General features: G+C 38.1%; 1 protein-coding gene across 2 annotated transcripts in view; it reads right to left on the bottom strand.

The window, feature by feature from the left end:
* The window catches only part of PTPN4 (protein tyrosine phosphatase non-receptor type 4), a 178,229-nt gene that overhangs the window by 99,557 nt on the left and 63,313 nt on the right, over window positions 1-15,359 (bottom strand). For both annotated transcript variants that reach the window (XM_079923967.1, XM_079923966.1), the window contains exon 3: window positions 4,383-4,490. In XM_079923967.1, the coding sequence (XP_079780093.1) occupies window positions 4,383-4,490 (108 nt within the window). The remainder of the gene's footprint in view (window positions 1-4,382; window positions 4,491-15,359) is intronic.

Raw genomic sequence — 15,359 nt, 5'->3', positions numbered from 1 at the left:
CCTGGTAGCCTCAGCTTTCATGTAATAAAGAATAAAAAATAATGGTAAAAAAGAATAAAGACTGGGAGGGAAGAAGTAAAACTCCCTATTCACATATGACATGATTTACGCAGAAAAAAGCATGTTTACATGACAATCTATGTAGAAAGATTGTCATGTAAACATGTTACATGAGCTCCACCCCATGTTACTGGAGCTCCACCCCAAACTTTCTGAATCAGAAACTCTCTATGTAGAAAATCCTACAGAATTTACAAAAAGTGACTAGAATTAATAAGTGAGTTTAGAAAGGTTACACAATAAAAAAAATAAACTGTATTTCTATATGCTAGAAATAAACAAATTGGTAACTGAAAAAGAAAACCAACAATACCATTTGCATGGTTCTTCTATCTACCAAGTTGCCAAAGACAGAATCTGAGATACCAGACTCTCTGAGTTCACTCTTTCCCTCATGAGCCCTGCTGACTTTCTCTCCTGACTCTCTTGAGCACTTACCCACCACCAGAGCCAATCCAGTAACTCACTAGTGCAACATCTCTCACCTGTCTCTAGTTTGCCACTTTACTTGCCACTGGCTATACTGTACCCAGAGTGATATGTCTAAAATACAATTTTCATGTTGCTCGTGTAAATAAATCCTTAGGCTGGTACAATCTTAACACAGATCAAAAGCACTTGATGATCTATTGCACTACTCGTATCTCATCTGTGACCCATCTTCTCTTCCTGCTCTATATTCCAGCCATAGGTATTAAAAAATTCTTTTTCAGTTCCGCAAATACAACAGTCCTCTCTCTTCACTCTGGAACCCTGCATATGCTACTGATTCTCTCTGAAATACTTCTCTGCACCCCAGATCCCTCTGTCATTCCCTCCCAAAATGGAACCGGGTTTAAAGAGAACAAAAACAAAGATCTATCATTTGGCAGGCTACCGAAGAGGTTTATACAAAAGGTAGGTAGTAAGAGCCTGAATTAAGGTATTACAGTAGAAACAGATGAAAGGAACATGAGAGAAATACCATATGAGAACATGAGAGAAATAAAAGCAAGCATTTTAGCAATCATGTGGTACTAAAACATGGTTTGTTGAAATAAGTCATTCTCTATGTGACTTCCATATTTCTTCAAACCAGATGAAATAATTCAAGAACACTGAGTTATATGAAATTAATCTTCAAAGAGTAGACCAAGCTATTCTCTATGAATCATTTCTTACCTAATTAACAGTCTACTGGGTTAGAGCAGTGGTTTTCAAAATGTGGTGCCTTGAACTACCAACAGCATTGGCATTACAGGGGAATTTGTCTGAAATGTGAATTACCGGAGCTCCACCCCTAACTTTCTGAATCAGAAACTCTAAGCATAGGGTCCAGAAATCTGTACTGTAAGAAGCCTTCAGGTAATTCTGATGTAAGTTCAAGTTTGAAAGTCACAAGGTTAGGGGATACGGAAACAGTAGTAAACCAGTAAATATCATAACCACAACAAAACTCTCAGAAGGATGAAACTGCAGAAAGAACAAGTCAACAGTAATCATAATCTACTCTCTGTCCCACTGAAGGGCACTGTAATTCACTCTGGGGGCCAAAAAAAAAAAGAAAGTAAATATATTACTCATGATGCACACGAGTAACAATCTCGAGGCTCTGATGAATATCACGCTGATAAAAGCCACTAAGGTACAGCCACCTCGAAGTGCTTATAAAATTAAAGAAATTATGGGTAATGAATTACAACCATGTTACTCATTATTTTGCCCACTCACTCAATACACATTTACTGAATACAACTATTATACAAGACATTATGCTACGAGCGAAAGCTGTGATAAATAGGTTTTAAATGAAAGCAGAAGAAATTTCAAAAAGTCAAAGCTTTTCTTTTAAGTAATTTTGTTTGTTGCACTGGAATTCATTGCCAAGGAAGATTCTAAAGCAAAGGATAGTCAACTATGATTCTGTGTTTGTTACATATAAGACTACAATCAAATGCCAGGTGCTTTTTCAGTTTATCAGTTATAAATCCAATTAAACTAATGTCAGCATCTACACGCCTAAGACAATACTGATTCTGATCCTCAAAGGCGAATATTCAGTATCTATACATATAAAATATATATGCAACACATACATTTACACACTATATATATACACAGGTATATATAACATATATGAGCTTTTAGATGAAGAAACTCTTAACTAGTAAGAATTGACAGGGGTTAATTCTTCGGGGATATTACCAAGTCCCTTTTGGTCACTGCTGGTAATTTTATGGCATGAGTACCTCCTCTCCTCCATATGCTCATTTTTATAAGTCCTGTGCATCTGCATCATTCTCTCTTGGGAAGGGAAAATAAAGGCTTTGGAGTCAGATAAATATGACTTCAAATCCTTTTGCAGCTACTTAATTATCTGTGTGATTAAACGAGTTTTGTAAGCCTCAGTTTTTCATCTTTAAGAGAATTTTAACGATAGTTTCATAAGATTATTGTGAGAATTTGGTTTACTAACAAGTCCGCAATAGATATTTAATAAACGTTACACCCTGACTCCTTCTCTTTTTTAAAATGGCATCTCTTTTCCTCAGTCCATTAATTATCCTCAAAGTCTTGACATATTTCACACTGACAACCAGAAATGGGACAATAATTACATTTGTGCTCTAAAGGCCCCTCCTTAGACACCTTTTGGCATTTCACAGATTCTTCTGAATATTTAAATACTGAAGTTGTAGTGCTGTGTATGGAAAAGACCTGCAGGGGGAGTTAGGAGACCCAAGTCTAGTTTCATTAATACCAGCAAAGTAGCTTGGGCTTTATCTCCTTGGATTGGGATAATTTCTCATGAAAAATAAGTGTGGTGAGACAAAATAATCTCTAAGGCTTCTTTTGCGTCTTTAAAACTGTATGATTCTAATCTGGGGGGAAGAATTATTCTGGATCATCAGCAATTAGTCCCTGGGACCTGGAAATATAATACCTTGTTTCAGAAGGGATGCTCAAGATGGAAAAGTAAGACAAAGTAAGAAAAAGTAGGAGACAGCCAAGAGATCAGCGCAGCTCAAAATACTGATACCTCTGCTTCCCCACATTTATCCTGCTGTAATTGTTTTAGAGTAGAAATGTCTTCTTGTGTACAAATTTATGAGACAGAATTTTTACTTCTTGTAACATATGTGGTCTCAATTATTAGTCCTTCTGGAACACTTTCTTAGTGACTATGGTGATAAGTAACTGGTCTCTTTCTTCTTTGTTGTCTGTCACTTCTCCAAACCATCTAAGGACAGGCTTCTATCTAAACGGTCTGACCTATGAGTGTCAGCAAGATAATCTAAGAATTACCTATTTTTTTAAATCTCAATATTGCACATAGTAGCAGACACCTTTCACGTATTTGCCTGGCTAACAATTTATCTTTCTGTGAAAGGTAGCATTACTGACATTTCTACTCACTTCTATCAATATTTTCGCGTTCATTTATTAAGAAATAACACTATTTCTCTAGGCCTTGGAGCAGCTCAAGTCATCTGATGAAGTACGAGGAAAGTTTGTTTTTATTTCAGTTCAGTGTAAAAGGCTTTATTTCCACTGAGACTAGCTGGACCTTGCTTTATTTTATCCACCTCATTTTCACAGTTTTTCATACAAAATCAGTAAGTAATGCCAAGGAAAAGTAATATTTAACATTTCACATTTACTTTCCACTAACCATTCTTTCAGAGACCTAGGACGTAACCATGAGAAAAAACGAGAGCAAGAGATAGAAGCCCTACTTTCCTCCCAATCGTTACTCGTATTTTCCATATAAGACCTTACAAACTGATTTCTAAAGAACTGATTCAGAGAACCATTTCTTCAGCCTCCCAATTTTTCTCAACTATACAAAACATTTCCTTCAAAACAGTCATTCTCCTGTACTAGGCAAAAGGATATCATATTCGTTTGTGAAAAACCCTCACTGTATAACCATATAAATTTACAAAGAATTCACAATTTTAAGATGAAAAACTAATTTCATCTTAATGCAGGCTAATTTATGTAACACTCAAGATACATTAAGTATTTACTTCAATATTGTAATGTTAACATTTTAACCTTTATGCCCAATTTTCTCTCCAAGATTTGCTTCTCAGTTGTCTGAGACAAGTAGAGAAAGAAACTGGCACTCGATCTATAGACTGACTTATGATTAGAAAAACCTTAATAACCCAACAGATTAAAATATCAAGAAACTGAAGTTCAAAGGCAAAAGAATTACCTGTAATCATTCAAATTAAAAATTTTAAAAAACTCAAACAGTGAACATTATAAATCAGAAAGGACTTATTATGAAGAGAGAAAAATTGCAATGGCAATGAAAAACAGCAGCTTACACTTACTGGGTTATCTGTGCAATCGTCAGCCAGCTGTAAACCAAAATAGTCACGCTCAGTCAAATCAAGGTGCCTGAAGACCATCTCCAACAGAACCTGCCCCTGATCATGTTTCTGGAAGAAAAGTAACAGGAAATCAAACTGACAGGCTACATCCTTTCACATTTTGAAACTCTTGGACTCTCCTCTTTTATTAAGTTGGCAACTGGTTCCATGCCAACGACTTGGTTGAGCAATAAAGACTCCACATGTTACATTGTACTTAGAAAAGTCTGACTTTGGGCAAACTGGTTCAAGGGGTACATAATAAAGATGAAGATATAAGGGAAACCTTTGAAAACGTCTTCTGCTTTTAGGCTATTCTCGTGGCATTTTTGTAATTTTATATTGTTAGCACGTTAACTCATGTATGTATCCATATCATTTGTCTTACTGTCTTATTCTTACCTTTAAATTATGGCTGGAAAGTGACATATTTGACTAAGTACAATTTAAAATTTGTGTGTATAAGGTAGATAATGCCACAAAAAGGGAAATAAAACAGTGAAAATTATGTGCGGCAAACTGATAACATTCTAATTATCAAAGAATACAGAGAACTTTAGGAAAAGGTCTCTTTTCAATCTCACACCAATTTTATCATGTGGGCATCGTGCTGTGGCTTCCCTAAGTCCCGTAGCTACCAAGCTGTGGCACAAAGGGCATGATTGGAACTTTCCTAAAAAGACATGTAGCTGATCACTGAAAACATGGAGAAACTGCTAACATGTTCAGCAAGAAAAGAAATCACAGTGGGAAACCATAATGACACACCATGAACACACAACAATCCAAAAAGTAAAATCTAGTAATATAAGAAATACCTAATGCTGGATCTGCTGTATAAAAAATAAATTAATTAAATTTAAAAAAAAAACCTAACGCTGCTAACATTGTGGACAGGTATCATCTGGTGGGAAAGCACTTTGGAAACATTAGCAAGAGCGGTAACAGTATTGGCTACTTCTGTCATCCTAACCTGAGTGAAAAATAAAATCCAACTTTGGGAGGAACAGCTATACACCCCAACACATTCAGTGCAGTGTTATTTACATGAGACAAATACTAGGAAAACACATTAGCGAACAGTGGTGTATTTTTCCACCAATTTCGCCTCTCAATAGCTATGGTAGTTTGGTAGCTTCCAGCTACAAGTTAGAATCAAAACTCAGAGCTGAAACGATAAGGACATAAGTATTTTTTTCATACAGCAGAAAGCAGAGAGAGACGACAGACTCCAGAGTTGGCTAGTTCAGTAGATGAACGGTGTAATCAAGTACCAGGTTTCTTTCATCTCTCTAATCCACATTCCTGCTGTCAGCTACATTCATAGGCTGTTAGTGAGATGGTCAGAGCTATTTCAAAATTCACACCTGCAGATGACAATGTTCAAAAGAACGACCTTCCTCGTAAAGAGCTTCCCTTCACGTCTCAGTGTGTCAAATAGCTATTTCCAAAACTCATCAATGGCAGGAAGTATGTGCCTCAAACAATGCTTTACAATGGTGGTCCCCATTTGAATAACCTGTGAACATTTTTTGTACTGATGCAACTCACCTCCCCCACCCGTCTCCCATTCTCATTAAATTGGCCCAGGGTGGAGAAGGAGCATTAGTCTTTTTAAAAAGCTGCTAAGGTGAGCCTAAGGTACTCTTCTAGAGACAAGATGGAGTAGATGCATTTCTCCCTATACTTCCAGCTGAGTGAAACCAACGAACAACAACAAAATGCAGAAAAATTGTTTTTAAACTCTGAAAGATAAAAGTAGCAGCCTGGGGCTTCCCTGGTGGCGCGGTGGTTGGGAGTCCGCCTGCCGATGCAGCGGACGCGGGTTCGTGCCCCGGTCCGGGAGGATCCTACATGCCACGGAGCGGCTGGGCCCGTGAGCCATGGCCGCTGAGCCTGCGCGTCCCTCAACGGGAGAGGCCACAACAGTGAGAGGCCCGCGTACCAAAAAAATAAAAGTAGCAGCCTGGCTAGGGAACTCCTTGGGTTTTCTTTCCATTTCTTTTTACTGAGGTAAAATCCACATAATGTAAAACTGACCATTAAAAGTGCGCAATCCTTCTGCCTTTAGTGCATTCACAATACTGTGCAACCGTCATCTCTACCTCGTCCCAAAACATTTTCATCACGCCAAAAGAATACTGTACCATATCCACTGAACAGTATCTCCTGCCCCAGACCCTGGCAAGCACGCATCTGCTTCTGTCTCTATGGATTTACTTATTGTGGATATTTCATATAAATGGAATTGAGCATGTGACCTCTTCTGTCTGGCTCCTTTCACTCAGCATTGTTTTCAAGGTTCCACGTGGTAGCATGTATCCACATCTAACCCCTTTATATGGTTAAATAATATTCCATGATACGAATATATCACAACTTGTTTATCAGTTGAGGGACATTTGGGTTGCTTCCACCTTTTGGGTACTGTTGTTTCTGAGGCAGGAGATAGATGCGCCCCAGGCTGCGCAGCTGGAGTCTGTCCCCTGTGGACAGATACTCCAAGACAAAGAGAATAGCGGGAGCAGAGAAGAGCTGAGTCCTGACCAGATAAGAGATAAAGATACCCCATTCCTCATTCTCGAGGTCAAAGAGACCCTCCTGACTACACACGCGCAGAACGGCTCCTCAGGAGTCAAAAAAGGGAGGGGACGCCACCCATAGTAGGTGATGTCAACCTACCCATAGGCCTCTTTGCTAGAATCCACCTTGGCTAAGAGATGCATGCACACACAGGGGAGGACCCTGAGATAAACCAAATACGGACTCGAGAGCCAGGCAAAGCAAGATGACTGGCCAGAGGAAACCCAGAAGAAATGCCCCATAAAAGTGATTCAAACTACCACAAGGGCACAGCTCTTTCTCTAAGCCCATCTGTGTGTCTATCCACATGAACCCTTTTTCCTTCTAATAAACACTTTACTTGTTTCATTACTTTCTGTCTCTTTGTGGAAATTCACTTCTACAAAGCCGACAGGCCAGGGTCTTGTCACTGGCCACTGGCCTAGTGGCTAGGATTCAGTGCTCTCACTGCCACGGCCTGACTTCAATCTCCGGCTGGAGAACCAAAATCCTGCTTCAAGCCACTGCAGCTGGGGCCACCCGAGATACTTCCACCTTTTGGTAAAGGCGTACAAGTTATCTGTTTGAGTATCTGCTCTCAGTTCTTCTGGGTATATACACAGAAGTGGAATGAATGGATCACATGCAAATTCTGTTTAACTTTTTGAGGAACCACCAAACACTTTTCCATAGCAGCTGTACCATTTGATGTTCCCACCAGCAATGCATGCGGGTTCCAATTGCTCCACATCCTTGCCAACATTTGTCATCTTCTATTCTTTTGATTAAAGCCATCCCACTGGGTATGAAGTGGTACTTCACTGTGGTTTTGATTTGCATTTCTATAATAACTAATGATGCTGAGCATGTTTTTCATGTGCTTGTTGGCCATTTGTATATCTTTGGAGAAATGTCTAATAAAGTCTTTTGCCCATTTTTTAAAGTGGGTTAATAATCTCTCCGTTGTTGTGTGTTGAGTTCTTTTTATATTCTAGATGCTAGACCCTTAACAGATATATGATTTGCAAATATTTTATCCCTTTTCATAGGTGTTTTTTCACTTTCTTGATCACTACTTGTATACACAGAAGTTTTAAATTTTTCTGAAGCCCAACTTATTCATGTTTTTCTTTTGATGCTTGTGCTTTCAGTGTCATATCTAAGAATTCATTGCTAAATCCAAGGTTATAAAGAATTAACCATATATTTTCTTCAAAAAGTTTTATACTTTTAAATGTTACATGTAGTTCCTTCAGCCTGTTGGAGTTTATCTTTGTATATGGTAGGTATATAACCTAGGTAGGATGCAATTTCATTCTTTTGCATGTGCATATCCAATTGTCCAAGCACCACTGGTTGAAGAAACTATTCTTTCCCCACTGAATGCTCCCGGTAACTTTGTTGAAAATCTGTTGACCATACATGTAGGGGTTTATTTCTAGACTCTCGATCAAGTTTTCTTTTTACCTCACACATACCATAGACTTGGTACTGGAGAATCCTACAACCCAGAAACACCAACAGGCCCGATGGAAAGAGACCAAAAAAGCCTGCTTTCTCAAGCAAATGACCAGGAAAAGAGTCTCTATGCAGGACAGAAACCTTACTAACAATGCTGACTCCAATCCTGCCAAACCCAGTGGAAAAAAACTGAGCCCGTCTCCAGCAGCGCCATGGAAACCAAGCAGGGGCCTGGGGTTCCATGTGCCTCCTGGTACTGCTGGCAGCAAGTGGGAAGCCTGCTCTTCTACTCTCTGCCAGCCAGCAGCACGCTGCAATACACAGTCTCTCCCAGGGGTGGTATCAGCAGAAGTTGAGTGCGCAGTCTGAACCTCAGCCTAGCGGTAACAGGCAATGCTCAGACTGCCCCATGGGAGTGGTGACAGCAGACGCTGAGAGGGAAGCCTAGATTTCCACTCCCACCACCACCCAGCGGTAGCAGGTGGCATCTGCCAAACAGAAATAAACAGGAGGATCTGGGAGAGGAGGTAGGTAGAAAAAGGGACAGTTAAACCTTGGAAGTAAAATCCAAATAAGGAACCACAAGTGAAACTGACCAAAATTGAAAGAGCAAAGGTTGAAAACTCAATTACCGTGTGGAATACGTGCAAAATTTTCAGTAAGGTCTCTGGATAAAACACACACACACACACACACACACACGAAGTAGACCAAAAGAGTAATGCAAAGGTTCTGGAAACCAGATTGTTATTAGAACCACAACCCACAAAGGCAGGCCAGGACCTGGATACTACACCAGAGTGACTCCCTGCTACAGAGAAGATTCAGTATAATCCAGAGTCTCATGATACATTGCCCCAAATGTCCAGGATACTACCTAAAATCACCAATCATAACCTGAAAAATCTCAACTAGAATGAGAAAAAACAATCAACAGACACCAACACTGACATGACTCAGATGTTGGAATTACCTAACAAGTGTTCTGAAGCAGCCATCATATAAATGTTTCAATGAGCCATTATAAAGGTTGTTTGAAAAATAGAATATTTTGCAAAAAACTGAAGATATAAAAGAACCAAATAGAAATTATGTAACTAAAAAACAGAGTAATGAAATGAAAACTGACTAGATGTGCTCAATAGAAGAACGAAGATGAGAAAGAAGAGAATCGATGAATTTCAAGACAAATCGATAGAAATTCCCCAATCTAAACAACAGAGAAGTTAAACTAAAAAAAAAATGACCAGAGCCTCAGAGACCTGTGGGACAACAAAAAAAGGTATAACAGTCATGGCACTGGAGTCCCTAAGAGAGAAGAGAAAGAGCTTCAGGATGACAAAATATTTGAGGAAACAGTCGCTGAGATTTTCACAAATTTAGCAGAAAGCAAAAACACAGATTCAAGAATCCAAGTGAACCTCAATCAAAATGAATCCAAACAAATCCACCCAAGATACATCATAATCAAACTACTGAAAACAAAGCAAAGAGGAAAAAATCTTGAAAGCAACTAGAAAAAAGAATTTACCTATAGGGAGTGACAATTCAATTAGAATAGATTTCTCATCTGCAACCGTAAGACCAGAAGGAAATGGTACAACATTTTCTAGGTGCTAAATAAGAAGAACTATCAACCCAGAATTCGCTGTTAACAGAAAATATTGCATAGCAATGAAGGGTAAATAACGACATTCTCAGAAAAAAAGAAAAGTTAAGGGAATTTATCACCAATAGACGACCACTAAAAGAATGCCTAAAAGAAGTTCTCCAACCAGAAAGGAAATAATAACATAAAGAAACTTGGAAAAACAGAAAAGAAGGAAGAGCAATGAAATGGGAGAAACTGAGGAAAATAATAAAAGCCTATCCTCTTCAGTATTAAATTATGTTTGATGGTTAAAGCAAAAAATTGAACTTTATCTGATATGCTGCCAAATGTGTGTACAGAAAAAAATTGAGACAATTATGAAGGTGGGAAGGAAAAAGTACCTAAAGGTAGATAAGTTTTTTATACGTCATTCAAGGTAAAATGTTGTTACCAATATTCTATGATAATTTATATATGTAAAATGTAATAACAAGAGCAACCACCAAAAATAAAACACCCCAAAATCAAACAAAAAAAAAACCTACCCAAAGGGTTACTCAAAAACACTAAAATAAATAAAAATGAAATTTAGCAAATGTTCACATAATCTATTAGAAAGGCAGGAAAAAGGAAACAAATGAAAACCATAACAAACAAAGTAATAAAATGGCAAACTTAGACTCTAACATAATAATAATTACAGGAAAGTATAATATATGGTCTAAATACATGAATTAAAAGGCAGTTTTTTTAACTGAAGTATAGTTGATTGACAATGTTATGTTAATTTCTGATGCACAGCAAAGTGATTCAGTTATACATATATATACATTCTTTTTTTAATATTCTTTTCTGTTATGGTTTATCATAGGATGTTGAATAGTTCCCTGTGCTATAGAGTAGGACCTTGTCGCTTATCCTAAAAGGCTGAGATTGACAGAGTAGGGAAAAAACCATGATCCAACTATATACTATCTAAAAGAAATTTACTTCAAATATATTAATATATACGTGAGTTTTGAAAGTAAAGGGATATAGAAAAAGATATACCACATAAACATTAATTTTAAAAAGTAGGCTTGAGAGCAAGTAACTTTACCAAGGGAAAAAAAGGACATTACAAAATGTTCTCACACTAAAGAACACAGCTGGAAAATTAATGAAACAAAAATTAACAGAATGGGAAGTAGAAAATAGAAAAGGCGTAAGTATAACTAGAGATGTCAACAATTAAGCAATTGCTAGAATTATTAAACAGAAAATCAGCAAGAATATAGAACTCAATGATACATTAACAGGATCCAACTGACATTTATAGGACACTCTACTCAACAACAGAATACCCATTCTTTTCAAGTGTCCATGGAACATCCATAAGGCAGATCATATCCGGGGTCATAAAACAAACCTTACTAAATGGAAAACTGAAATCATATAGAGCATGGTCTATAACCATAATTAAATCAAAATAGAAAACAGTAACAGAAACACAGGAAGAAAAATTTAGAAACTAAACACCTGGGAGAAAAAAAGACCCATTTCTAAATAACCTATGGGATAAAGAGGACTGGGGGGGAGGGGGGAAAGGAAAGGTCTCAAATCCATAGTCTAAACTCCCTCCTAACGAAAACCAGAAAAACAGCAAAATAAACAGAAGGAAGGGAGCAATATAGGTAAGAGCAGAAATCTATGGAAATCTGGTTCTTTGGAAAATCAATAAAGTTGACAAACTTATAGCAAGAGTAATGAAAAGAGATGAGACACAAATGACCAGCTACAGAGCTATAACAGGATTTTACTACACACTCCAAAAACATTTACAAGGTAAGTAAATGGTAGAAACAAATCTACACAGATAAACCTGACAACATGGATGAAATAAACTAATTCCTCAAAAAGCTGGATTATGTAACAGATTAGTCAGGTCAGAAGGTTTAGAAGGCTGCAGGAGCTACTTCCACAATGTTCAGGCCAAAGGCATGTAACAACCCCTAACAGTGAACCTCTTCAGACTCCTAAAGACATACTAAAATTCACCCAATATGAAATAGATACTTACGAAATACTTTAAAAAAAAAAACCTCCCCCAAAATGAAATCTCCTGGACCTGATGCTTTCACTGGAAAATTCTAGGAAACATTTAATCAAGAATTAAGAACAAATCTACCTAATCTACTCAATCAATTCACTCTATGAAACCAGGATAACCCTGATATCAAAGCTGGACAAAGAAAGTATTAAAAAAAAAAACTACAAATATCCTTCATAGGACCATAGACGTAAAATTCCTTAATAAAATATTAGCAGATTGAATTGAGCAGTATCTCAAAAGGATGATACAGAATCACTAAATGGAATTTCCAGAGGTGCAAGGCTGGTTTAGTGCTCAAGAGTCAATCTCGTAGTGATGCCCAGAAAGCAGTGCCATGGACCTGCTCCCCAGCAAAACAACTATTGCTGGTGAAAATAATTTAAAAACCCAAGAATTTAAAGTCTTGGGGAACTGTCCCAAGGGTACAAAACAGCATTTATTCAAGACAGTCTACTAAATCTTGGTAACAATAGTGAGAGTCCATGGCACTTGAGCCATCATCCACTTCCTCTCTCTTCCGCCCAGACCAACACTATGTAATCTCTGCTCCAGGAAAGTGTGGCCAAGAAATTGGGAATCCCTCTACCCTCACATCCCAGTCAAGGGTTATGGCATCTCTGCAGGACGGGGAAGTTGCCAGCATTTCTCATGCATTCCAGTTCTCTGTTACAAATTTTAAATCACAGGATGGTGTGGCCGAGAAGTTGGAGGCCTCCCTCATAGGGCAAAGACTATACCTCAATCACAGAAAGTAAAACAAATACTGAAGCCATGAAGCAGATGAAACTACCCAGGGTCAGAAGAAAGAGCAAGAGAACAGCTAACAGAGAACCCTGACATGTACCAAAATCCCTAGTAGGCAGAACAGTACTGCCAAAGAAGGCAATCAACAAATATTTGGTTAGCTGAATGAGCGAATGGTAAAATAGTCTACAGAAAATTTTTTTTAAGTATATTGGTTTTCAAGTCCCTTTGCAAGCATTCCTGGTCCTTCAGTTTTTCTTACTTCACAAGAGGTCCAGTTAGAGAACAAGGCATTTGAGGGAATCTCTAAAACACACAAGTACCTCTGCAGAGAAACGAACTCACTGGAAATAGTTCCTCTAAAGATGAAGAGGCTGTCCCTGACAGAACTTATTTAGGTTTACCATCAGAACTTTAAGTCAATAACAACTGCCAGGCAAAACCGAGATTCTTGTTGCAGACCAACCACAGGACAGCTGTGATAGAGAAAGGTTTGCAGGAAACGCTAAGCAGCCTCCCTATAGACCTGCGGCAGGGTAAGTACTCCCGAGAGTAGAATGGTAAAATGCAAATAGCAAACGGTCAGGCCAAGTCCTTATTTGGCCCGTGAGTATGTAGTCTTGGGTGAATTTTGTTTCTACTTGGCCAGCTTTACCTTACGGGATAGACTAGGTCAGGAGTTACAGAACTATCCTGTGCAGTGTTTAGGGCTCAGTGAGTGTACTCAGGGTTAGGGGCTGGTGCGTTGAGGGAGAAGAGTCCAAGAAAGGCAAATTTGAGCTTCCCGATTCAACCACAGTAACTATAACTGACCCATTACACTCACCACACTTACACAGACGTGTGTGCGTGCGTGTGTGTCATCACGGGGGAAGAAAGGATTCCATACTTTTTTTAATTGAAGTATAATTGACATACAACGTTATATTAGTTTCAGGTATATTGACATAGTGATACAAAGGATTTCTTTTTTTAAAATGTCTGAACAACTGGATTAGATGATCTCTGAGCTCCCTTGCGGCTCTGAGATTCCTTATTTCTAAAGATGCTCTCCTGAAGATGAAAACAACAAGTATTTTCACATAAGAAAAAAATCCAATTATGTAACAGATTAGTCAGGTCAGAAGGTTTAGAAGGCTGCAGGAGCTACTTCCACAATGTTCAGGCCAAAGGCATGTAACGACTCCTAACAGTGAACCTCTTCAGACTCCTAGTAGAGTGTAGACTTTGATCACCTCCTTGGATGAGAACACACCATCAGAATATGTGACTATGAAATAAAAACTTTCTGTGCAAATAATACATAAATATGACTTCTATTTCTGGTAGTAGAGTAGATTATAAATTCTAGAAAAATCCATAGAAATGCAGCTAAATTACTAGGTAAAAACGTTCAGAAAATTTTTTGTTTTAATCTGTTACTGAGCTAGTAGGTATGTATGTGTGTTTGTTTGCTTATTTATTTATTTATTAGGCTGCGCCGAGTCTTAAGTTGCAGCACACAGGATTTTAGTTGTGGCATGTGGAATTCTTAGTCTAGTTCCCCGACCAGGTATGGAACCCGGGCCCCCTGCATTGGGGGGCCCACTGCACCACCCACTGCACCACCAGGAGAGCCCTGAGCTAGTATTTTTTAAAAAGGTAGAAACAAAGATCCAAAACAAAGTGAAATCAGGAAGCCTAGCTATTCAGAAATGTTAAAGTCAGTTTCTAGCCCTTAAATTTTCTAGCTTCTACTTTGACCACAGGATACATAGGAATCAGAAGTGATACCAGGTTCTCTCCAAGATGGAAATATAACAAGAGACCCACAAACTTTATATTGGCTATACTTACAGAGTAAAAGTGAAGAACAAAAAAGTCATGCCATGCAGAATAGCACAGAAAAACAAAACAAGAAATAAAAAAGTAAAAATAAAACTCGCCTGTCTGGTCAGAATTCAGCTACAATGTGGCCTGAGAACCCCAAGTTAAACAATAAACTTAAACGTGGCCCTGGGATGATGGTGCCCCCAGATGACTGGCAAAAGCAAATAAAAGTCTTCTCTGGAGGAAATCAATTTTCAACCAGGACTCAAACAGATTGGTAGAGAGCACATTTTAAAAATGACCCAGTTATATGCTGTCTCCAAGAAACTCCGAATATAAAAATATAGGTAGGTTGAAAGTAAATGATAGAAAAGATATACCATGTAAACATTAACCAAAAGAGAGGGGGAGTGCCTATACTAATATTAGATAAAGCAAGCCTCAGAGGAAAAAAATGCCAGAGACAAAGAGGACATTATATAATGACAAAAGGGCCAGTCCACCAGTGAGACACAGCAACCTTAAGTGTGTATGTACAACCTTGAAAAAGAAGGACAAATGCTGGAGAACACAACTCCCAATTTTAAAACAATGAAACTACAGAAATCAAAACAAAAGGGTACTCACGTAAGGATAGACATTGGAATAGAAGAGAGTATAGTGAATTGGTTTGTGACAA

This window comes from Stenella coeruleoalba (assembly GCF_951394435.1).
Source record: "Stenella coeruleoalba genome assembly, chromosome: 6".
Taxonomy (NCBI): domain Eukaryota; kingdom Metazoa; phylum Chordata; class Mammalia; order Artiodactyla; family Delphinidae; genus Stenella; species Stenella coeruleoalba.
This window is presented reverse-complemented; position numbering and strand designations above follow the sequence as displayed.